This window comes from Camelina sativa, chromosome 9, assembly GCF_030686135.1.
Source record: "Camelina sativa cultivar CO46 ecotype springtype chromosome 9, ASM3068613v1".
NCBI classification, from domain to species: domain Eukaryota; kingdom Viridiplantae; phylum Streptophyta; class Magnoliopsida; order Brassicales; family Brassicaceae; genus Camelina; species Camelina sativa.
In genome coordinates this window covers 35,012,647-35,033,092 of record NC_141888.1, presented here as the reverse complement: position 1 = coordinate 35,033,092, position 20,446 = coordinate 35,012,647, and the positions used below count along the sequence as shown (strand labels likewise).

At 36.3% G+C, this 20,446-nt stretch overlaps 4 protein-coding genes and 1 pseudogene across 6 annotated transcripts; 3 read left to right on the top strand and 2 right to left on the bottom strand.

Moving 5' to 3' along the window:
- Window positions 1-732: 732 nt before the first annotated feature.
- On the bottom strand, window positions 733-2,791 carry LOC104712901 (disease resistance protein Roq1-like). The gene is made up of 2 exons (XM_010429892.2): window positions 2,167-2,791; window positions 733-1,731 (listed from the first exon to the last, which is right to left on the bottom strand). The coding sequence occupies exons 1-2, from the start codon at window positions 2,721-2,723 to the stop codon at window positions 972-974; spliced, it is 1,317 nt and encodes a 438-aa protein (XP_010428194.2). The 5' UTR covers window positions 2,724-2,791; the 3' UTR covers window positions 733-971.
- Window positions 2,792-6,092: 3,301 nt separating this feature from the next.
- Window positions 6,093-8,347, top strand: LOC104712900 (FBD-associated F-box protein At3g49020). Its single transcript, XM_010429891.3, has 4 exons — window positions 6,093-6,353; window positions 6,444-7,314; window positions 7,402-7,536; window positions 7,647-8,347. Exons 1-4 carry the CDS (start codon window positions 6,340-6,342, stop codon window positions 7,956-7,958), a joined length of 1,332 nt encoding a protein of 443 aa, XP_010428193.2. The 5' UTR covers window positions 6,093-6,339; the 3' UTR covers window positions 7,959-8,347.
- Window positions 8,348-9,883: 1,536 nt separating this feature from the next.
- On the top strand, window positions 9,884-12,711 carry LOC104712896 (uncharacterized). The gene is made up of 10 exons (XM_010429889.3): window positions 9,884-10,470; window positions 10,585-10,679; window positions 10,917-10,984; window positions 11,077-11,120; window positions 11,204-11,281; window positions 11,355-11,508; window positions 11,584-11,736; window positions 11,866-11,973; window positions 12,058-12,123; window positions 12,316-12,711. The coding sequence occupies exons 1-10, from the start codon at window positions 10,175-10,177 to the stop codon at window positions 12,412-12,414; spliced, it is 1,161 nt and encodes a 386-aa protein (XP_010428191.1). The 5' UTR covers window positions 9,884-10,174; the 3' UTR covers window positions 12,415-12,711.
- A 90-nt stretch (window positions 12,712-12,801) lies between these two features.
- On the bottom strand, window positions 12,802-14,633 carry LOC104712897 (disease resistance protein CHL1-like; annotated as a pseudogene). Its single transcript, XR_015566022.1, has 2 exons — window positions 14,164-14,633; window positions 12,802-14,058 (listed from the first exon to the last, which is right to left on the bottom strand). The product of XR_015566022.1 is annotated as a disease resistance protein CHL1-like (transcript).
- LOC104712899 (disease resistance protein RML1A) lies at window positions 14,165-19,570 on the top strand. 2 transcript variants are annotated; one of them, XR_015566021.1, is made up of 7 exons: window positions 14,773-15,277; window positions 15,384-16,497; window positions 16,594-16,896; window positions 16,991-18,250; window positions 18,349-18,560; window positions 18,653-18,893; window positions 19,074-19,570. XR_015566021.1 is itself a non-coding variant. In XM_087464851.1 (6 exons), the coding sequence occupies exons 1-6, from the start codon at window positions 14,805-14,807 to the stop codon at window positions 19,096-19,098; spliced, it is 3,720 nt and encodes a 1,239-aa protein (XP_087320977.1). In that variant the 5' UTR covers window positions 14,165-14,804; the 3' UTR covers window positions 19,099-19,570. The 2 variants fall into 2 exon arrangements, 1 of the variants encoding a protein (XP_087320977.1); XM_087464851.1 differs by having other exon boundaries at window positions 14,165-15,277; window positions 18,349-18,893.
- Window positions 19,571-20,446: the final 876 nt, after the last annotated feature.

The window sequence follows — 20,446 nt, the reverse complement described above, 5'->3', positions numbered from 1 at the left end:
TTGGAAGGAAACAAATTAGTTTATCGGTAGAGGATGGCATTGCATTTCTCCTGTTGGAGAATTCCCAACTATGGGTGCATCCAATTCTCGTCGTAGCTTATCACTCCTTCATGCCGAAGTGGAAGCCCTTATTTGGGCAATGCAGTGTATGATTGGTGCAGGTAATGAGAATGTTGTTTTTCTTACAGACTGTTCTGATTTGGTGAAGATGGTGTCTTCACCTCCCGAGTGGCCTGCCTTCAAGACATACTTAGACGCGATTGAAGAAGATAAGGAAGAATTCTTATCATTCTCTGTAGTCCTTATCCCCGTTCACAGAATGGTAGTGCTGACAAGCTGGCGCGTCGAGCTAGACTGGAGTCGCATCAAATTACATATGTGAACGATTTTCCTATAAATTGGCTCGTTTGAGCTGATCTTGTACTTGTTGTCAAAAAAAAAAAAAAAAAGCATGTGCTAACATATATGTTTGTCTAAAAAAAAACATGGAATGAATCCAAAATCAGTTTCATTCGTATTTATTCAGCTATCTCAAATTTGTTCAGCTTGATATATATTTTTCCCCCAAATAATTCACATGAGTCGGCCATTAAATCTTCCAAGTACCCAAAAAAAGCAGATGAGACTGGGAAGATAGTTTCTCATTTTATATGTGTCTCCTGCATTACATTTTATTGGACATATCGAACATAAAAATTACCCCAATACTCAATTATACTGTACAGACAAATCTTAAAAAGAATGGTGTCTTCTTTATTTCTTTCAAGGGATAACAGTATTACAAACAACTGGCACATCCAGATGTAAAAAGAATGTCTTAACATGTTAAAAACTAAAGAACAAACAAACAAATCAATTAAATATTCCTGGTTCTAAACAATCTATAACCAAAAAAAACAACAACTTATTTGACCTAAATCTACACTTTGTATCTAAAAGAATTTGCCTTATTAAATCCAATGAGAATCTAACTAAAGACTATATACTATTGCATTGATCCTTTGTCTAAGTTGGCCTTTGTCACACAACAGAGTGAATATATTTTTCAAGGTGATAAAAAAATAACCTGAAATATACATGGCTCCATATGTAGACTGGTCGAAACCAACAGGATCGTCTCTTTGTTTGAAAGCATCTGACCTAAATAGCTGACGAACTTCGTAGCATCTTAAGAGCTCCACTTCGTAGACACTCCTCACTACTGATGATTTAAGTAATTGTCTATCTTGTGTTGTTATGATGATTCTGCTCCCTGGACCAAACCAGTTAAATTCTTCAGCAAGTGCATCGAACTGTTCGATCTTGTCTACGTCGTTCGCCACAAGAAGAACCTTCTTGTTCCTTAGCCTTGCTTTGATCGTCTTAAGACACATACGAAAGCTCTTTGTTGTCAAACCTTCTCCTTGCATCTTCGAAAGAAGCTCATCCTGTAAATGGGATTTCCGGCAATGTTGCGAAATCCGTCTCACGTCTTCGAGGAAACAATGAGCTTCGAAGTGATGTTTGATGTTTTGGTAAACGTGGCTAGCCAGTGCTGATCTACCAATGCTTCCTCTTCCCCAAATCCCAATTACTCGAACATCTTCATTGGAATTAAGATCAAGTCGTGGATACAACTCTCTCATGTGTTGGTCAATCCCAACTAAGACATTATCATTGCTTGGTGTTTCTGAGAACAACTTGTTTGATATTTGCTCAGTAATTTCTTCGACCAGCTTTGAGTCATCTTCCCTAAAACATAAACATAATAAGACCAAGATTCAAACTTTGAGAAACAGAAGACAAAGATCCAAACTTTGATATAGATAGAGACAAAAGATCCTAACTTTGAGACACAGAGACAAAGATCCTAACTTTTAGAAACTGAGACAACGATCCTAACTCTGAGAGACAGAGACAAAGATTCTAACAATGAGAAACAGAGACAAAGATCCAAACTTTGGGATACATTAGACAAAGATCCTAACTTTGGGAGACAGAGACAAAGATCCTAACTTTTAGAAACAAAGACAAAGATCCTAACTTTGAGAAACAGAGACAACGATCCTAACTTTGAGAGACAGAGACAAAAGATCCTAACTTTGAGACATAGAGACAAAGATCCTAACTTTTAGAAACAGAGACAACGATCCTAACTCTGATTCATAGGTTTTTGGAGATTAATACCAATCCTTTGAACACTCGCCGGAGAGACTAGCCAATTTGGTCAACGCTTCCCTCCAAGATTTGACTTTTTCTTTGCTTTCTCTCTTCTCATGCTTCTTGAACTGTTTCAAGACTACTCCGATCTGTCTCCTCACAGCTGAAGGATCGATCTCATAAAAAATGGGTATCACAGTCAGCAAACCCAGTTTCTGAAGTTTCAAAATCTCCCTGAGCTCTTCAAGACACCAAGGCGAAGCAGGGTAGTTCACAGAGACCACCACGACTGCGATTCTCGACCCTTTGATCGCTTGGAGAAGCTCCGGAGAAATCGGACGGCCTCTCTCGAGTTCCTTGTCGTCTTTAAAAGTTCGGATCCGTTTTGATTCCAACTCCCTGTAGAGAAAACTGACGAAACTCTTGCGAGTATCCGCGCCTCTGAAGCTTAGGAAAACGTCGTATCTCTGAGGAGTGAATGAAGAAGAAGACGAAGAAGATAAAGATAGTGACCTGGAATCGAATATTCGTAACGATTTAACATTTTTCTTAAAACACAAAAAGTTTTTTAAGATCTTGTTCATATTTTTTTATTTGTTTTACTCTCTTTATTGGAAGGCTTTTGAGTTAGAGAGCATTTAGCAAGTGTATTAAAGAGGAGTAACGCATTCAGTTTTAATTTTATAGGTGAAGAAGAAAGACAACAACGTTACGTACGGTGTGGAAATTACCAATAGTTTTCCACGAAAATATTACGTGACTTTTTGGTGTTTTTCTTCTCTTTAGTTTGATAAAATTAGTGTAAAAACTAGATATACGAATATCCTATATTTATTCATTAGATATACTTAAAATTTAGCTATTGATTTATAATTTAGTACAGCGCCGCCCATTCTGAGTTTGAGGCTGCTTAGCTAAGAAGAAGTTTGAGTTTAATTTTGTGTGGTGTATGCACAATGCTTGATCATTTCTTGGAAACTTTAAAGTTAAAATAATAAACACATTATATATAATGAGCTACAGTATTAGAAAGAGATGTAAACCACAAACAGATAACATGTTCGTTATATTTGATTTGTATGGCTTGATAATATTTTCGAAGGCATGGTGTGACATGATCCATGACGCATACCGTTACAACCCTTCTAGATTTCACTTGAAATTTACGCTTAAAAACCGAGTTTATTATTAATCAACAGAGAATTCAGAATTATACTACTACCTTTAGAGACATGTTTACGTGTAAATACCAGTATAATAACCATCCCAAAGTTTGTAAAACATTATTCTTTCGAGTTCCGATCAAAATCTTGGATTTGTTAATTTATTGTCCAAAGAGCGATCGATGTACGTAATCATATATTCCAAAGTAGATTATTTTAGTTTTGTAGAAAACATGCAACGTCATAGATATGATACTTGAGATTTTGTGTACTTTGATTGTACCTTATTAGTTATTAGAATTAATAAGAAAAAGGTTTTGTTTGCTGAAAATAAATCAATTCGCCGTTGAAAGGTTCCAACATATTTTATACGTTTTATTGTTGTGCAGAACATGTTAGTCATTGAGTTTGTAACGCACGTAACGTATGCTACTATACTTTACCGAGTCATATATTCGTCGAGTCTGTACAGTAATCCCGACCAAATATACTTTTTTGTCATTTTTCTATACCAAATTCTTCTTGTTTTACTCAATAAAGAAGTCAAATACACTTTTTTCTTCCTTTTGTCATGGTATATTGTTTCCTTGTTCAACAGCAAGAGTCAGACCTATTACAAATTTATAAGAAGAAACAGTCATAGCTAAACATTTGATCAGAATTTTATTAATTTGAAAAGTCGATAAAGTTGTAAAATATCTCTATAAATTTTCTTATTAAGTTTTGTAGACGGAAACTGTAAAGAGAGATCCAAAGTAGAGATTCAAAATTAAGCAAAAAAATCTATATATAATAGTAATTTGAAGAAATGTTACCAAAAGTTGTGTGTTTTCTAATTGTATTTTTCGGATTATTTTCCAAAAAAAATATCTGTAAAAAATTATAATTGTGTGGTTTACGAAAAATTGTGATTATTCATTGAAACGTTTTTTTTTTGTAAAATTGCAACTATTCATTGTAGAGTTGTGTTTTCGAATATTCGTATATTTTGAAATCTATATATATTTGTCTGTTTTAATTGTTTTTATGTTTTTGCCATGGCACAAAATAATATAAAATTTCAATCTCAACAGTTTTTACAGTTTTCTAAATTATTCTCTAGCATTCATTATTTTATAAGTAAAGAAATTCCTCTGATTCTTGATTAAACAAACATTTTTTGGAATGATAAATCTTATTTACAACTTTTTATTAATTTTAAATATAAACAATTAATGAAAAAGCCTAGAGTTTTTTTCAGGAGTTCGATAGATTATACAGTGAACTTTTAGATTTGACTTTCGAATATATGGTAATAAAGATGCATTCTATTTAACTAAAAGCAGTTTATATGAGTTGCATACATCAAAATTTGGATACTGCATTAACATTACTACAAAGTCCATATCTGAAAAAATATCTTCAAGCTATATGGCTATATTGTATATTTTTCATTTGTGTTGTACGCTTTAATTGTAGTTTATGTGAAATGAATGTTTTAAATGGTATTCTTTTCTAGATAAAATTTCAACCGTTAGAAGAAAAACAATAATTATGATTCATCACTTCAATAGGAAAAGAGGACCTTTTCGTTGAGTAATTTTTTTATACTATTTTTTAAAAATCGTACAGTTGCATATGTTCATTTTAGAGTTATGTCTTTTACCATAAAATATCTATATAATTTAATATTATCTATATATATATATATATAGTTAATATTTATACAATAAAAATTTATATAAAAATAACAATCTAAATAAATTTCAGTAACAATTGTGATTTTTCGTCGTACATTTTCGTTAAATAGTTTTTTTTTTTGAAAAAATTATACGGTTTTGTCTGTTCATTCTAGAGTTATGTCTTTTACCATAAAAGAAACTCATACGAAAGCTTTTGTTCGTTGTAGAGTTATGTTTTTTCATCATATCTTATTTACAACTTTTCAATTCAATAGTTATGTTTATCTAAATGTCTATGAAGTTTTTTGTTTGTTATTTTTGTTCGTTGTAGAGTTATATTTTTTCATTATATCATCTCTTATTTACAACTTTTTTTAAACTTACAATTATATATATTTAATATTTATGAAGTTTTAGCCCTACTTATTATTTTTTCTTTTAAAATAATTTTTAATTTTATTATTTAGTATATATTTTCAAATAATTTTATAAAATATAATTCTAAATTTGAAATTTAATTTAACTTGTTTAGAAATATTCTCCCGCAATCCTAGTGTCCAAAATAGAAAATGAATAAATGACGTTTTGTTATTTAGTCTAACTTTCGAATAACTTAAATTGGTTTTACTTTTATTTTGCTAAAACTTTTGTTATTTGATTCTAGCTGATGACAAAAAAAAAAAAAAAAAAAAAATTTGGCGCCAATGAGCAAGAGTTTTGGTGGCCAGCCGAGAAGTTTTATACATTTTCATGAAAATGTGTATTATATAAGTTATAATTTATAACTAAACTTAAACATATTTTGTAATAATTTAGAGAAAATTAGCACTTTCTTTATTATTTAAGTAGATATTATTGTGTACTATTCATCATAATATATATTATTATATACTTTTTAATTTATTTTATTATTTAATAAAATTTACGTATTTCGATTAACAAAAAAAATACAAAACACACCATACTATAATTGTTATTTTTTCATTTTGTAATTTATTTCAAACACTTTCTAATCTAAAAATAAATTAATAAAACTCGAGACAAAACCAAGAAACTTGAACAAAATTTCTCAATCAACTGTTGGGCCACAACGATATATATTGGGCCTCAACAGTGACCAAACAAACCCACTTAAAAGCACTTTTTCACTGTTCTCATCTTCTTCTTCTCCTTCAGACTCTTTTTTCTTCAAAGCTCACTCTGTTAGGGTTTCGTGGCTCGCTAATCCTTTCATTAGTTTCACAAACCCAATAGAATAGTTTCTGAAGCTGAATCTCTCTCGTCACCATGATCATATCTAAGCTCTAATTGGATTCCGCGTGTGTTCGCAATTTGACGGATTTTGTGCCAAATTGCTGTCTCTCTGTTCACAAAGAATGGAACAAAAACGGTATTCTTCTCGCTTTCTTTATTTCCCTTCCCATTGTTTTCATTACACTAAACATTGAATCCCTTCAAGTCCTAATTTTTATTTTTACAGCAAAACCGGTGGTGAAGGTTTGAGTAGTCGAGGTGTTGCGAACAAAGACAGGATCAGTGAGTTGCCTGAAGAATTGCTTCTGCACATATTGTCTTCGCTTCCGACAGAAATTGCTATAACCACTAGTGTTCTGTCTAAACGGTGGAGGTCTCTTTGGAAGGTGTCTCCAAATCTCAGTTTTTATTCTGGCAATCACCATACATCTTCAGAGAATATCTGCAGTTCTTTAATTCTACATAAAGCTCCGGTTCTAGAGAGTTTGCATTTGGGATTTGGAGATGTGAGTGATGCTTCGGATGTTGGGATATGGATTGGAATTGCTTTTGCACGCCATCTGCGCAAATTGGTACTCAGTTTTCCATGTCATGATGAAGGCTCAGTAAGATTTCCGAGTGCTTTGTGTAGTTTCAATAATACACTAGAGAGCTTGAAACTCAAGTTTTCAATTTTTCTTGACCTTCCTTCTCGGGTCTGTTTCAACTCCCTTATAGAGTTGCATCTTTACTATACACTATTCAAAGACCAGGAATCTGTTTCGAACCTTTTATGCGGCTGTCCTAGACTTGAAGATTTGGTGTTGCATCGGATAAGAAATAACAATGTGGAAACTTTAACTATTGCGGTGCCATCGTTACAGAGACTAACCATTGAAGATGATCACTATGGAAGTGATGGTGGCTATGTGATAAATGCTCCTTCGTTGAAATACTTTAACATCGATGGGTTCAATAGGATTGGATATTGTCTGATTCAGAATGCGCCAGAGCTGGTGGATGCAATTGTCACCAACGTTTTTGATATAACCAATGAGAAAATGCTGGAACCTCTAACTTCAGCCAAACGCCTTTCCTTAGACTTATCACCCTTAAAGGTAATATTTTTAGATTTAAGTTTTTATCTCTGCAACTTGGCTAACATTATCTTGTGTGTACTACTTATGTTGCCTGATGATGCACAGATTAAGTATCCTACTGGTAAAATCTTCTATCGGCTTCTATCTTTGGAGCTGCATACAAACAAAGAAGAGTGGTGTAATCTTCTTTCGCTCATGCTCGATAGTTCTCCTAAATTACAAATCCTCAAGCTCATTGACGTAAGCCATTTCATATTTAGTCAGCTACTCTTTTTTTTTTTTTTTTTGGTTTTCCAGTGCTCTTTTGAGGTATATTGATGATCTTAAAAATATTACATTTGATATCTCAGTCAAAGTGGTATATTAATAAAGATAATCTGGTGGACCGGAGATGGAATCAACCGAAATGTGTACCAGAATGTTTGTTGTTCCATCTTGAGACATTCGAATGGACAAGATACGGATGGCAACTAGAAGATGAGAAAGAAGTGGCTACATACATCCTCAAGAACGCAAGACGCCTGAAGAAAGCAACTCTCTCCACAAAATCCATCGAACCTAACGAGCTCGAGAATTTGGAAAAGAGACGTGAGATGCTCAATGAGTTGGCTAATGTGGTTAGGGCCTCAAACTCATGTCACCTCGTGTGTGAAGCTGATTGATACCTACTCTTCTAGTTAATTGTTGTTCCATCTTGAAACATTTTTGTGGAGAGGATACCGATGGCAACTAGAAGATGAGAAAGAAGTGGCTACCTACATTCTAAAGAACGACGCTAGACGCTTGAAGAAAGCAACTCTCTCCACAAAACCCATCGAATCTAGAAAGCTCGTGGAGTTGTAAAAGAGACGTGAGATAATGCTCAACAAGTTGACTATTGTGGCTATGGCTTCAAATTCATGTCACCTCGTGTGTGAATCTGATACCTACTCATGTAATTGGTAGGATATTTTTCTTTTCAATTACGATTTCTATTTTGTGGATTTAATTATAAAACTGGTAGGATATTACTTTATTATTATATTATGAAAATATCTACAATTTCGTCTTATATACTAATCGAACACAAGTAAATAAAATTGCTGAATCTAATCACCTTAGTCTATTAATCTGAAGCAAATCGTAGTGCTCTATTCAACAAAAATGGAACAACATCAGTATGTTTCATTTATGTATTCCTCGGATTCCATACGTTTCCATGGTTTTCTTAGTTGCAAGTAAATATCGATAATTGCTTGTGAACATTTGATGAGTTTACCATAATTTTTCATAAAATATCTTAGAATCATGAACTATTTTTCATATAATATATCGATAATTGCTTGCCGTCACCTGTATGTTTTGGTGTTTTATTTTCCACTGTTTTTTTACTAAACAACTAGATTAAAACAACTATATCACATGACAAATTATTTATTATTTATTAAATTCTATACTGTTTGTTTAAATAAATGGGCCTATAGAGCGAAATTACACTACACCGATGCAAGGAGTACTATGGACAATTACAATTTCAATACAATATATATCTGTAAAGTTCTAGAAGTGTCTTGTAGCCAACTCTTAAAGATTATACAAAAAGCAAAAGAGTTCCCAAAATATTGAGAAAACTAAAAAGTTTTTTGAATTTTGTTAGGCGGACAATGGATAAGGAGAAAAAGAAAATGATGCTCCAGTTAAGTTTATACTTTACAACAATTTAATGTATTATTCATTTATTTGGGGTCAATGTTTATGTTTTTTGAGTTTTTTTTTTTTTTTTCTCTAGAGAACGAAAATTTGATAACATATTATTGTTACCCGAGTAATTATCACGACGTGACGATCACTTCAATAATATAAAAACTAAGGAGCTAAAACCTTTGACATTTTTTATGATTAGGAAGACACTTATCTCTCAATCAGTAATCACCCTCGCATTGACATTTTCTAAATTCTTCTGTTGACTTTTGAGACCCTACATTATTTTTGCCATCCATAATAAGTTTTTAAATCATTAATCATTAATATGGAATGCTAGCTAAACTAACAAAATCAATTATTAGCTAGAAATTACCTACCAAATAGACAAATTTATTTAGACATACTAATTTTTCTTCTTCTTCCCATATGTCTATTTTTTTTTTTTTAATTTACTGTACCCAAATTTAGTAATAAAGCATTAGTGTATCTAAACATAATTAAGTCAAAAGGCTATTTTTGACAGAAAATATAAACATTTTCACTACCATATGATCTAGCAACAATTAACATTTTTATTTAATTATTCAACCAACATGGTACTATAATGTTGTCGGTTCAAACTGTTTTTTTTTCCAATAGCTTTAAATGTATGTCATAATTCTTCTTATGACATCTGATAACTGTATCATTATTAGATCTCGACCATCTTTAACTTTTGACCACAGTTAAAAGAAAATAATTAATATCCATATAATATTTAAAAAATTCTCAAGATTTTTATGTGTTAAATGCATAATAAATTTTTTAATATTTACATAAACATTTCCCAATTTCCTATTGGATGGTTTTTGGATTGGATTTTAATAATAATATTATATTATTGTCTGAAAATAAAATAAAATAAAAAAAGTTGCGCGTCGTCACTCTCTGCTTCTTCTCTATTCAATCTAATCTAAAGCGGAGGAAACTCAAATTGTTACAGTTCACAAGTAATCTCTTCTTCAACCTCTCTCTCTCTCTCTCTCTTCCAATTTTTTTAAAGTTTCTCCCTTTCTTCTCTCTCTCTGTCTCCGTTAGACCCGTTCTGTGTTCTAATTTTATTCTTCTCTAATCTCTCTCGTTAGGGTTTTTTTTTTCTGATTCGTTCAACACAGACCCAAATCAAATCTGCGTTTTCTTTCTTTGTTCTCTATCAATGACTTCGAAGAACAATGGTTTGTCAGCGGCGCTAGTTTCGAATCTCCAAGATGTGCTTTCGAAGAGAAAAGGAGGGAACGAGGAAAAAGTTGGGAGCGATGGATCGACGGAGGAGGCTCCGTCTACATCTGATTCCGTTGACGTTGCCGCGGCTGTGGAGGAAGAGATCGATGACTCTAGACCAATTGTTTTAGTTACGAATGGTGATGGGATTGATTCGCCAGGGCTTGTTTCTCTCGTTGAGGCTTTGGTTCTTGAAGGGCTTTACAATGTCCATGTTTGTGCTCCTCAAACGTGCGTTACGAACGAATCCGAATTTTGTTAATTTGATTTTTATTGATTTGTTCACCTCACGTGTTTTGGTTAGTTAAAAGTTCTGAACTTATGGTGGTGAATTGGAATCTGCAGGGACAAATCAGCTTCTGCTCATTCTATGACTCCAGGGGAAACAATCGCTGTAAGCTCTGTTACTATGAAAGGTGCCACAGCCTTTGAAGTTGCAGGTATGCGGATTTGATTGATATGATTATTAAATACAGTTTTCTATAGTTTTCACAACATCTACAAGCTTGACAACTAAGTATATGGGACGTGAACGTTTTCAAGTCTATGTTGATACCAAATTCATAGATTTTCAAGTTAGTGTAGACTTGGATTCTCCTTTTGTTGCCAGTTTCTTGTTTTAATACATTTGGTGTGAGTTTTTGTTCATAGGATTTGAAATTATTCTTTTGTCTCAGGGACTCCTGTGGACTGCATCTCGTTAGGATTATCCGGGGCGCTATTTGCTTGGTCAAAACCTATACTGGTTAGCATTTTGCTTATTGTCCTATCATTTAACTTAATGATATTTTGGTATTTCGTAAGTTCTGTATCCTTGCCTCTGCTTGTTTTGTTCAGGTAATTAGTGGAATCAATCAGGGTTCAAGCTGTGGCCATCAAATGTAAGTGCCTTTTGTCTTTTAAATAAGTGGTAATTCATTGTTTGGCTGTCTCCTCTGTATTTACTTATTTGAGAATCCTCCAGGTTCTATTCAGGTGCAGTTGCTGGAGCCAGGGAGGCTTTGATTTCTGGGGTACCCTCTTTGTCAATATCATTGAATTGGTGAGTATATTGTGGGAATTCCTGCTGCTACATATTTGGGTTTGTTGGCCGTAATTCTTCATTTCGATTATAGGAAGAAAGATGAAAGCCAAGAGAGTCACTTTAAGGATGCCGTTGGTGTCTGCTTACCTTTGATAAACGCCACTATCAGAGACATTGAGAAAGGAGTATTTCCTAAAGACTGCTCTCTCAACATAGAAATTCCAACATCACCCTCATCAAACAAGGTTTGTATCTTTAACAAAACTCGTCTAACAAAAACAAGATATAGGGAAGCTGACGTTTCTTGTACATATGAATAGGGTTTCAAGGTAACAAAACAAAGCATGTGGAGACAGAATCCTAGTTGGCAAGCTGTTTCAGCTCACCGTCACCCTGGTGCTGGGAATTTCATGTCCAACCAACAAAGTCTAGGGGCTCAGCTCGCCCAGCTTGGCAGGGATGCTTCAGCTGCTGTGAGTTTATTCCCTATTCAGGAGTTTTAAACCTCTGAATTTGTGTTTTTTTTTTTAGATTAATTGTTGGTTCAGAAGGTCCAAGATTAGTATATTCGACTCTGATATTAAGATATTTGGCAATCTCAGGGGGCAGCTCGTCGTTTTACCACTCAGAAGAAGAGTATTGTGGAGATTGAATCGGTTGGTGTTGCTGGTAAAACTGATACCCGTGTTAAGAAATTCTTTCGTCTAGAGGTAAAGACAAACTTATAACCATTCTCTTCACAATTCCTTTTGATATTCATTGTGTTGTAAATTCCGACGTATATATATTTGCAGTTTCTTGCTAAAGAACAAGAACACACAGATGAAGATTTGGATGTCAAGGCTCTAGAAGATGGTTTTGTAAGTCGCATGATCGTGCTCTTTTTTGTATCATATATCCATTCTCATTTTCTGCATCCTGTTCTTCTCTAAATCAACACTTGCACTCAACATGAAACACATTTTTTTCTGGTTAAATTCTTAAGTCTTGTAAATATTTCTAAGAAAAATATATATATGTATGATAAGCTACTTCCCTTTTGGTAATGGCAGGTTTCTGTGACTCCATTGTCTCTACTTCCAAATATTGATTCAGAAACTCAAGCCGCAGCATCAGAATGGATCTCCAAAGCCCTTAACTCTGATCAATGAAAACGGTCATACTCGTAAATTATGTTACATGATTTGGCCAATACTCTCCCAACAAATCTGATTACTGGATTCTGCATTTGTTTGTTCTTGTGGTCGTCTTGCCATTTAACCCTTTTGTTTATTTATTTATTTGATCTCCCTACAAGGTCTGGGTTGCTCTTGTTGGCTTGTTTGTTTGTTTGTCAGTAGCTGTTTTACTTTTGTAATTGGGGAAAAAAGGTCGGTCTGCTTTTTCTCTATTTCGAATTCATACAATTTGTATACCTTTTGATTGAGAAGAACGATCTTTTACCCAAATACCATGGCTGATACTATTGCCTCTGCCTCCATTACCCATATATCTGGCAAGCATCTTGTCTCAGTTTTTTATCTTCTTTGATCTCAGTCTTCAGTGACAACACCTACAATTCACTTTTCAGGATACAAGTATAAATGTAAAGTTACAAGTTTTGCATAGATGCTATGTAACGAGCTATCAACACAGATGACAGAACCATCACTTTTATTGTATTTGGCACATCCACCAAATATTTTGAGTAGGCTTAGAACATGGTATGCACTTTGATTGTCAAAGACTCAAAGCAACATGAGATATGAAGGTGTATATTCTTCTTCATCTGCTCCTACATATTGTTCCAATTCTATTTGATGTCTTGGAAGGTATTCACCTGCGCCGATGTAATTAGATATCTGACGGCTACCATTATCTTGTGATGCTTCGAGCTTGCGCAATGTTCTTTTCCAACTCTCTTTGTCTTTATCAAATAAAAATGAACCGAGTACTTTGAGGGCCAGGGGAAGACATCCAGCAAAGTGGACAGCACGAATGGAGAAAGGTTCAAAACCAGTAAGAGGGTAAGTCCTCTTGAAAGCGTGTATTGAGAAGAGCTGGAGAGCTTCCTCATATCTGAGACACTCCATCTCGTATTTTACTCCGCATGACTTAAGTGAATGGCTGTCATGATAACTCTACTTCCGGCACCGAGCCAACGGGTAGCCTTGAGTGCATTCTTAAATTGTTCACTCTGAGTATCATCAACACCGTCAACAACAAGCAGCACTTTTCGGTTTACAAGACTTGGTTTGATGGCATCAAAGATATCATAAGAACTTCTTGTCATTGTAAGATGTTCAAGTAAACTTGGTGAGATGCGGTTATGATAGATTTTGTTGACATTGGTTAGGAAGCAGTGGTGTTGAAAGTGGCCTGAGATGTCGTCGAAAACACACTCAGCGAGTGTCGTTTTACCAACGCCTTGGATACCCCAAATGCCAACTGTACGAACACTGTCCTTAGATTCCAAATCCAGCAATCCATAGACTGCTTTCTTATGACGATACATCCCAACAAGACCGTTGGATTCGTCATACGCGGGAGAAGGCGGTTCATTTGACACATCGTCCATAACAGATGTGTCTTCAAGTGCATATCTCTCAAGTCCAAGTGTAGTTTCTCCAGAAAAAGACAGGCTTTTGGGTGTGTACTTGGTACCGATGTCTGTCATCAATCCCGAAACACTCGATTCTTCGCCAACACTAGATTGCCTGATTGATGATGCCCTTCGACGAATTGATTGGAGGGCATCAGTAGGAGAAGAAGTAATGCTGATGATAAGATTATCGAGCATCTTCGAATCATCCTCCCTGTCAAGAAAACAACTGTACTTAAAGCCTAGTTACAGTTTATTAGAACCTCTTAAACCAAATTAGTAGACAACTATTTTATGTCTTTAATAAGAAGACTTTTACCAATCGCGGGAGCAAAATCTACGGTCGGTGCGGCTCTCTAATAGATCCAGTGCATTCCTCCAGCGATTCATAGTCTCCGGAGTTTCTATTTCTTCATGTCTCCTCAAGTCTTCCGCGAATTTTCCGGTTGGGTTTGTCAAATCCTCCGGATCCACTTCGTAGAAGACTGTATTGATTTTGATGAGCCACGAACGCTCAATAATCTCCGCGAGTACCTCCAAGCACCAGACGGAAGAGGCGTAGTTCTCCGATATCACAACGACGGCGATCTTCGACTCTCTGATTGCCTTAGCGGTTTCTGGCGAAATTTTCCCTTCTCTCGTCGTATGCTGGTTCACATCTTTGTAAGTTCGAATTTGTTTTGAGTCCAACGAACGGTAGAGATGGCTGACGAATGTCCTACCGGTGTCTTCCTTTCTAAAACTCAGAAACACATCGGGTTTTGATGAGGAGGAGGAAGAAGAAGCCATGGTTATCGATTTAGTGTAGGGAACTAGTGATGATTGAAGAGATTGTCGAAGATTTGCAATGAAGTCAGTCAATGGCGTAGGTTTAGCTTCAAAAGTCAAAAGGGATCTTTAACTTTTGGGGAGGTCTTATTGAACCTCCGTTTACTTTTGGAAGTTTGACCACATAGACTAATGATGGCTTCTTCTTCATCCTCTTCGTCTCATGTCTGGAAGTATGATGTGTTCCTGAGTTTCCGAGAAGAAGACACCCGCAAAAACATCGTCAGCCATTTGCACAAAGAACTTGTCAACAGTGGAGTTGTTACCTTCAAAGATGATAAAAGGCTTGAGATAGGGGACTCCATTTCCGAAGAAATCAGCAGAGCTATCCAAGACTCCAGATTCGCTCTTGTCATTTTATCAAAGAACTACGCTTCATCTAGTTGGTGCATGGAGGAGCTCCTTATGATTATGGATCTTCACTTTAAAAAGAAGATTAAAGTCGTCCCCATTTTCTATGGAGTTGATCCTTCTCACGTGAGACATCAGACTGGGAGTTTCACATTCGACAAGTACCAAGGGTTAGAAATGGCTAACAAGGTCACGCATTGGAGAAAAGCTCTTACCCAGATCGCCAGCATAGCAGGCAAGGATTTTGCAACTTGGTAAGTTTTCACTTCACTACCTACCAACATATGTTTCTGATGTGTACTAATAATACCATGTCTATGGAGCCGTTTGTAAGTGTTCTGAGAATTTTCCATATGCTAGTGAGGACGAGGCCTTGATGATTGAAGAGATTGTTGAAGGCATTTCAAACCAGTTGTTAATTATGCAGCCAGTAGATTACAGTGATATTGTTGGAATGGAAGCTCACATGGAGCTACTGAGTTCTCTTTTGAGTATGGAATCTAAGGACGAGGTTCGTATGATAGGAATCTGGGGAATGGGAGGCATTGGCAAAACCACCATTGCCAGGTGTCTCTTTGACCGGTTTTCAAGGCCATTTCCAACTCGTTGTTTCCTTGAAAACGTTTCGAAGATATACAGAAACCATGATGCCTCGTATTTACGGAAAAAGTTTATTTCAACAGCACTTGGTCTTGCTGAGGAGAAGATGAAGTTCTCGAGTGTAGAAATTGGACCCCAGGAGATTAAGGCAAGGTTTGGACGTCGTAAAGTCTTTGTTGTCTTTGATAATGTGGATGACATGAAACAGGTGCATGCCCTCGCTAAAGAGTCCAACTGGTTTGGTCCAGGTAGCCGAATTATCATAACAACACGGGACAGGGGCTTGCTTATTTCATGTGGAGTAAGAACTGTATATGAAGTCAAGTGCTTGGATACTGGTGCTGCTCTTCAGTTATTTAATCAGTTGGCTTTTGAAGGAGGGATTCCTCCTTCTGAACTTTATGAAAAACTGGCAATCCGAGCGTCCTGGCTTGCTCAAGGTCTTCCAGCCGCTATTGAAGCTTACGGTTTATTTTTCCGAAGAATGGCATCTTTGAAGGAGTGGGATGATGCGTTATGTAGATTTATAGAAGCTCCTCATAAAAATGTTATGGAGATCTTGAAAATTAGCTACGATGGTTTAGAGGAGGCAGATAAGAATGTTTTTCTTCATGTAGCGTGCCTCTTTAATGGTGAGCCTCTCCATCGTGCCACTACCCTTCTCGATGATGGTGAACTACAGGGTTGTCTGGGATTAAAGATATTGGCTGAAAAGTCTCTTATTGAAATCACAGCTGGTGGGTATATAAAGATGCATAGTTTGATAGACCAAACTGCTAGAACAATTGTGAATCAAGAATCCGTGCAGAGGCCCCAGGGACGAAGAGTATTGTGGGATCCTTATCAAATTTATAAACTACTGGAAAGTAACGCGGTAAGCCTCTACAGTTTCTGTAACATCTGTTGTTGTTCTTGGTGGTTTCTGCACTTGTTTGTATGCCAACTGACTTTGTCGTTTTTATTCCCATAGACGAGCGAACCAACTAATTGCATGTCGTTACACATGTGTGACATGGTTTTCGCGTTGCATTTGGGTGGGTATACGAAGTACCACGACACGCTCAAATTCCTCAAGATCTACAAGCACTCGGATCATATAAAGTCCAAGCTGCATTTAAGTAGTGACGATACAAATCTACTTTCATCGAGGCTTAGATTACTACAATGGGACACATTTCCATTGACAACATTCCCTTGCCGATTCCGTCCACGAGATCTTGTTGAAGTCAGTCTACATCGCAGCAATCTGACAGTATTCTGGGAAGAGACCATGGTAAAAGCTCTCAACAGATCAATACTTATGAAAATGTGTCTTCCAATACTTGTATATTATCACAATTTCCCTATTTTTGTTGAATTATTCTCAGGAGATGCCAAACTTGAGAAGATTGGACTTGTCAGGCTCTGAAAATCTGGAACATCTTCCAGATCTTTCAGTGGCTGTGAATTTGGAGGAATTGATAACTCGAGGCTGCAAGAGGCTGAAGAGAATTCCAGAGTCCATCAGTAACCTTACGATGCTGACGAAGCTTGATGTCTCATACTGTGATCAACTTAATAGTTACCACATCACTATAAGGGAACTGAGTGGGGGCATTCGTCAAGTTGCTCTGTATTTTTCGGGTAAAGAGGTGGAAATGGAGTCCATTACAAATCTATCCGTTGGAGGAAACATACATAGTCAGATGTTGTGGCTTGATGGCAACGCAGATCACCTCTGTTTTAGTACTGAGCATCAAGCACCTGATGAATTGATGAAGGGGGAGCAACAACTACCTCATAATGAACCACCTCTTGAATTTTCTATGAGGACACTGCATGCAGTACCAGAGTTTTATTGTCCTGAACCGATGAGGAAAGCAGAGCAGAAACCACGACCCATGTCAGAATTCCATGATTTCAATTTGATAGACATTATCAGGTTTAAATACAACGCTGATGATGCAAGTTTCCTCTGCTATGGCCTTTCCATGTTTCCCTGCTTGAAAGAGTTAAATCTAATCAACTTAAACATCGAAGTGATCCCGGATGACGTATGTGGTTTGCAATTCCTAGAGAAATTGGACTGGAGTGGCAATGATTTTGAGACTTTACCAGAAACCATGAATCAACTTCCCAGGTTGAAATATGCCAGCCTTTGTAACTGCCGCAGACTAAAAGCATTGCCAGAACTAGTTCAGTTGGAGAGAATCAAACTCTCTGGCTGTGTGAGTCTCCAATCAGTGTTCAAAATATCTCATGCTGAACAAGATTGGGGCAGATTCCAGTTGCTGGAGCTTTGGGTTGACGACTGCAAGACCATTCAATCAATTTCAGATAAGTTTGGACAATATATTAAGCTATCATATGTAGATCTTAGCAGGAATGACTTTGAGACATTGCCATCAAGTATCGGAGGTCTTTTGTCTCTGGGAACTCTCTGCCTCAATAAGTGCAAGAAACTCAAATCGATAGAAAGAGTCCCATTGTGCCTTAAATATCTCTACGCCCATGGCTGTGAATCCCTGGAAACGATTTCCCTTCCTTTGAACCATTCTGTAAAGCACCTTGATCTAAGCCATTGTTTCTGCTTAAAGCAGGATGAACATTTAATCACTCAGTTTCTTAACGAGGGAGAAAACAAAGAGGTATGTTCTCAGCTTTTTCTCCCACTCCTCCATCTGCAGACACCATGAACTTGATAATTCTCTTTCCTTTTTTGGTTGTTGTTATTGTCGTGGAATAGGAGTCACTGAGATTTGCTTTCTTTCCTGGAACCGAGGTGCCCAGTTACTTCGACAAGAGTAAGACAGGAAAGTCCCTAACGATTGGCTTACCCCATGTTTGGCCGTCCCCGAAAATGCTGGGTTTTGATGGGTGTATCATGCTTTCTTGCAAGAAGCCCTTCCATATACGATTCTCGCCATTTTCTTATGACTGGGACTGGGGATATGAAAGGTACTTTTATTTGTACCTTAAACCAGATTTCTTTCATTGCCGGGAAAGTAGTTTTCATAGTACTGAAGATGAAGAAGAAGCTGTTAAATCAGATCACCTGGTTATCATCCGCGGGTTAAAAAACTTCAGCGACAAAATCAACAAGTTTGGCATCCAATCTGATTTGCAATTCTCAGAGGAGTTTAAGTCTCCCCCTGCGGAGCTAAAATCATGTGGATTTAGCTTGATTTGGGAAGATGACCAAACAGACAAGATAACCAAAAACAAAAAACAAAGACCTGTCGATTCTCTTCAAATTTGGAAAGTTGAAGAACCTTTAGAAAATCTTAATAGGTCAGTCAAAATTCAGCTTGGTTATATGTACTTTTTAATGTTAAGTTCAGTTGCCTTGAACACATGTTGCATTGTTGATGTAAAATTTTTATCAATTAGACAAGGACAGTTATCTTAATAACTAACTTCTTAGAACTGTCTCTGAGGTTTCACCGTCTTCTGTGTTTTTCTTATATTCAGGGAATCTGTCAGTTGTGGAGACTAGATGTACAGACTTTAACATTTTGACCAAAGTTCCAGTCTTCCAGATCTTGCAAGGGCCACACTATTTAAGGAGTTGATACTGAAAGGCTGTACAAGACTGGAACAAACTCCAGGGTCCAGTGGTAGTTTATTTTGCCTGCCAAAACTCGATTTATCACATTGTGACTGCTTCACAAATCTTCGGATGCGCTCGCCTAGCGAAAAACAGAAAAGACTGTCCATTCAGAATGTGGACTCAGTGGAGGGCGGCTAATCATATTGAAGCTTCCCAGAGCAGTAAAAAAATTAACTTTTCTTGGAAACCCATCCACAGAGGGGGAAATAGACGACAAATTGATTTTCAACTCGTTTGGGAAGTGTAGATTTTGTTTTACCTTTTTTTATCGCATGTATCTTTTCTATATACATATGGAATGGAAACCATAAGTGTGGAATGCATTCGGATTATCAGGGTAATCTTTGTTTGGTCAAAACTAATACTGGTTAGCATTTTGATCATCTCATCATATGACTATGTGATATTTTGGTATTTCGTAATTTCTGTATCTTTTTTCTTTTTTATGTTCTTCATGTAATTAGTGGAATCAATCATGGATCAAGCTCTGAGAAATATATATAATGTAAGTGTTTCTGTCTTGTCTGCCCGTCTTTTCTGTTTTCCTTATTTTTGAGAATCCTCCAGGTTCTATTCAGGTGCAGTTGCTGGAGCCAGAGAGCCTTTGAGTTCTGGAATACCCTTGTTGTCAATATCGTTGAACTGGTGAGACTCTCGTGCCTTCGTGGTAATAGGTGCAGCTACATATGTGGAATTATTTTGCCTTAATTTTTCGTATTGGTTATAGGAAGTATGATGAAAGCCAAGAAAGTGGCTTACCTTTGATTAACAGCAACTATCAGTGACATAGAGAAAGAAGGTTTCCCTAAAGACTGCTCTCTTAACATAGAAATTCCAACATCACCCTCACAAAACAAGGTTTGTATTTCTAATAAAACTCATCTCAGAAACTGATTTTTTGGTTTGACTTTTGTATGCAAAGAACATGATATATGCGTGCTGTGGTTATGATTCAACTCTTCAACTCTTTTCTGCATACATGAACAGAACTTGTCTGCTATCCCTTTAGGTAATGACAGGTTTCTGTGACTCCATTGTCTCTGTTCCAAAGGTTGATTCGGGAACTCAAGTCACAGAATCAGAATGGATCTCCAAAGCCCTGATAGATGAAAAAGGTCATACTAGTAAATTATGTTGCATGATTGGCAAAAACACTCCCAACAAATGTTTTGTTTTTTGGTATAAATGTTAAGAAACGGACGAAACCAAGCCAACTCTTCCAACAAATCTGGTA

What these genes read in the sequence shown, in the direction of transcription:
- LOC104712901 (XM_010429892.2), bottom strand. Translation starts at nt 2,723, where the DNA reads ATGAACAAGATCTTAAAAAACTTTTTGTGTTTTAAGAAAAATGTTAAA. An exon ending in GGCGAGTGTTCAAAGGATTG is followed by an intron (nt 1,732 to 2,166) that starts GTATTAATCTCC and finishes TTTATGTTTTAG; the next exon opens with GGAAGATGACTCAAAGCTGG.
- LOC104712900 (XM_010429891.3), top strand. An exon ending in TAGACTTATCACCCTTAAAG is followed by an intron (nt 7,315 to 7,401) that starts GTAATATTTTTA and finishes GATGATGCACAG; the next exon opens with ATTAAGTATCCTACTGGTAA. An exon ending in AAATCCTCAAGCTCATTGAC is followed by an intron (nt 7,537 to 7,646) that starts GTAAGCCATTTC and finishes TTGATATCTCAG; the next exon opens with TCAAAGTGGTATATTAATAA.
- LOC104712896 (XM_010429889.3), top strand. Translation starts at nt 10,175, where the DNA reads ATGACTTCGAAGAACAATGGTTTGTCAGCGGCGCTAGTTTCGAATCTC. An exon ending in GCAGGGATGCTTCAGCTGCT is followed by an intron (nt 11,737 to 11,865) that starts GTGAGTTTATTC and finishes TGGCAATCTCAG; the next exon opens with GGGGCAGCTCGTCGTTTTAC. An exon ending in AGGCTCTAGAAGATGGTTTT is followed by an intron (nt 12,124 to 12,315) that starts GTAAGTCGCATG and finishes TGGTAATGGCAG; the next exon opens with GTTTCTGTGACTCCATTGTC.
- LOC104712899 (XM_087464851.1), top strand. Translation starts at nt 14,805, where the DNA reads ATGATGGCTTCTTCTTCATCCTCTTCGTCTCATGTCTGGAAGTATGAT. An exon ending in GGCAAGGATTTTGCAACTTG is followed by an intron (nt 15,278 to 15,383) that starts GTAAGTTTTCAC and finishes TCCATATGCTAG; the next exon opens with TGAGGACGAGGCCTTGATGA. An exon ending in TATTCTGGGAAGAGACCATG is followed by an intron (nt 16,897 to 16,990) that starts GTAAAAGCTCTC and finishes AATTATTCTCAG; the next exon opens with GAGATGCCAAACTTGAGAAG.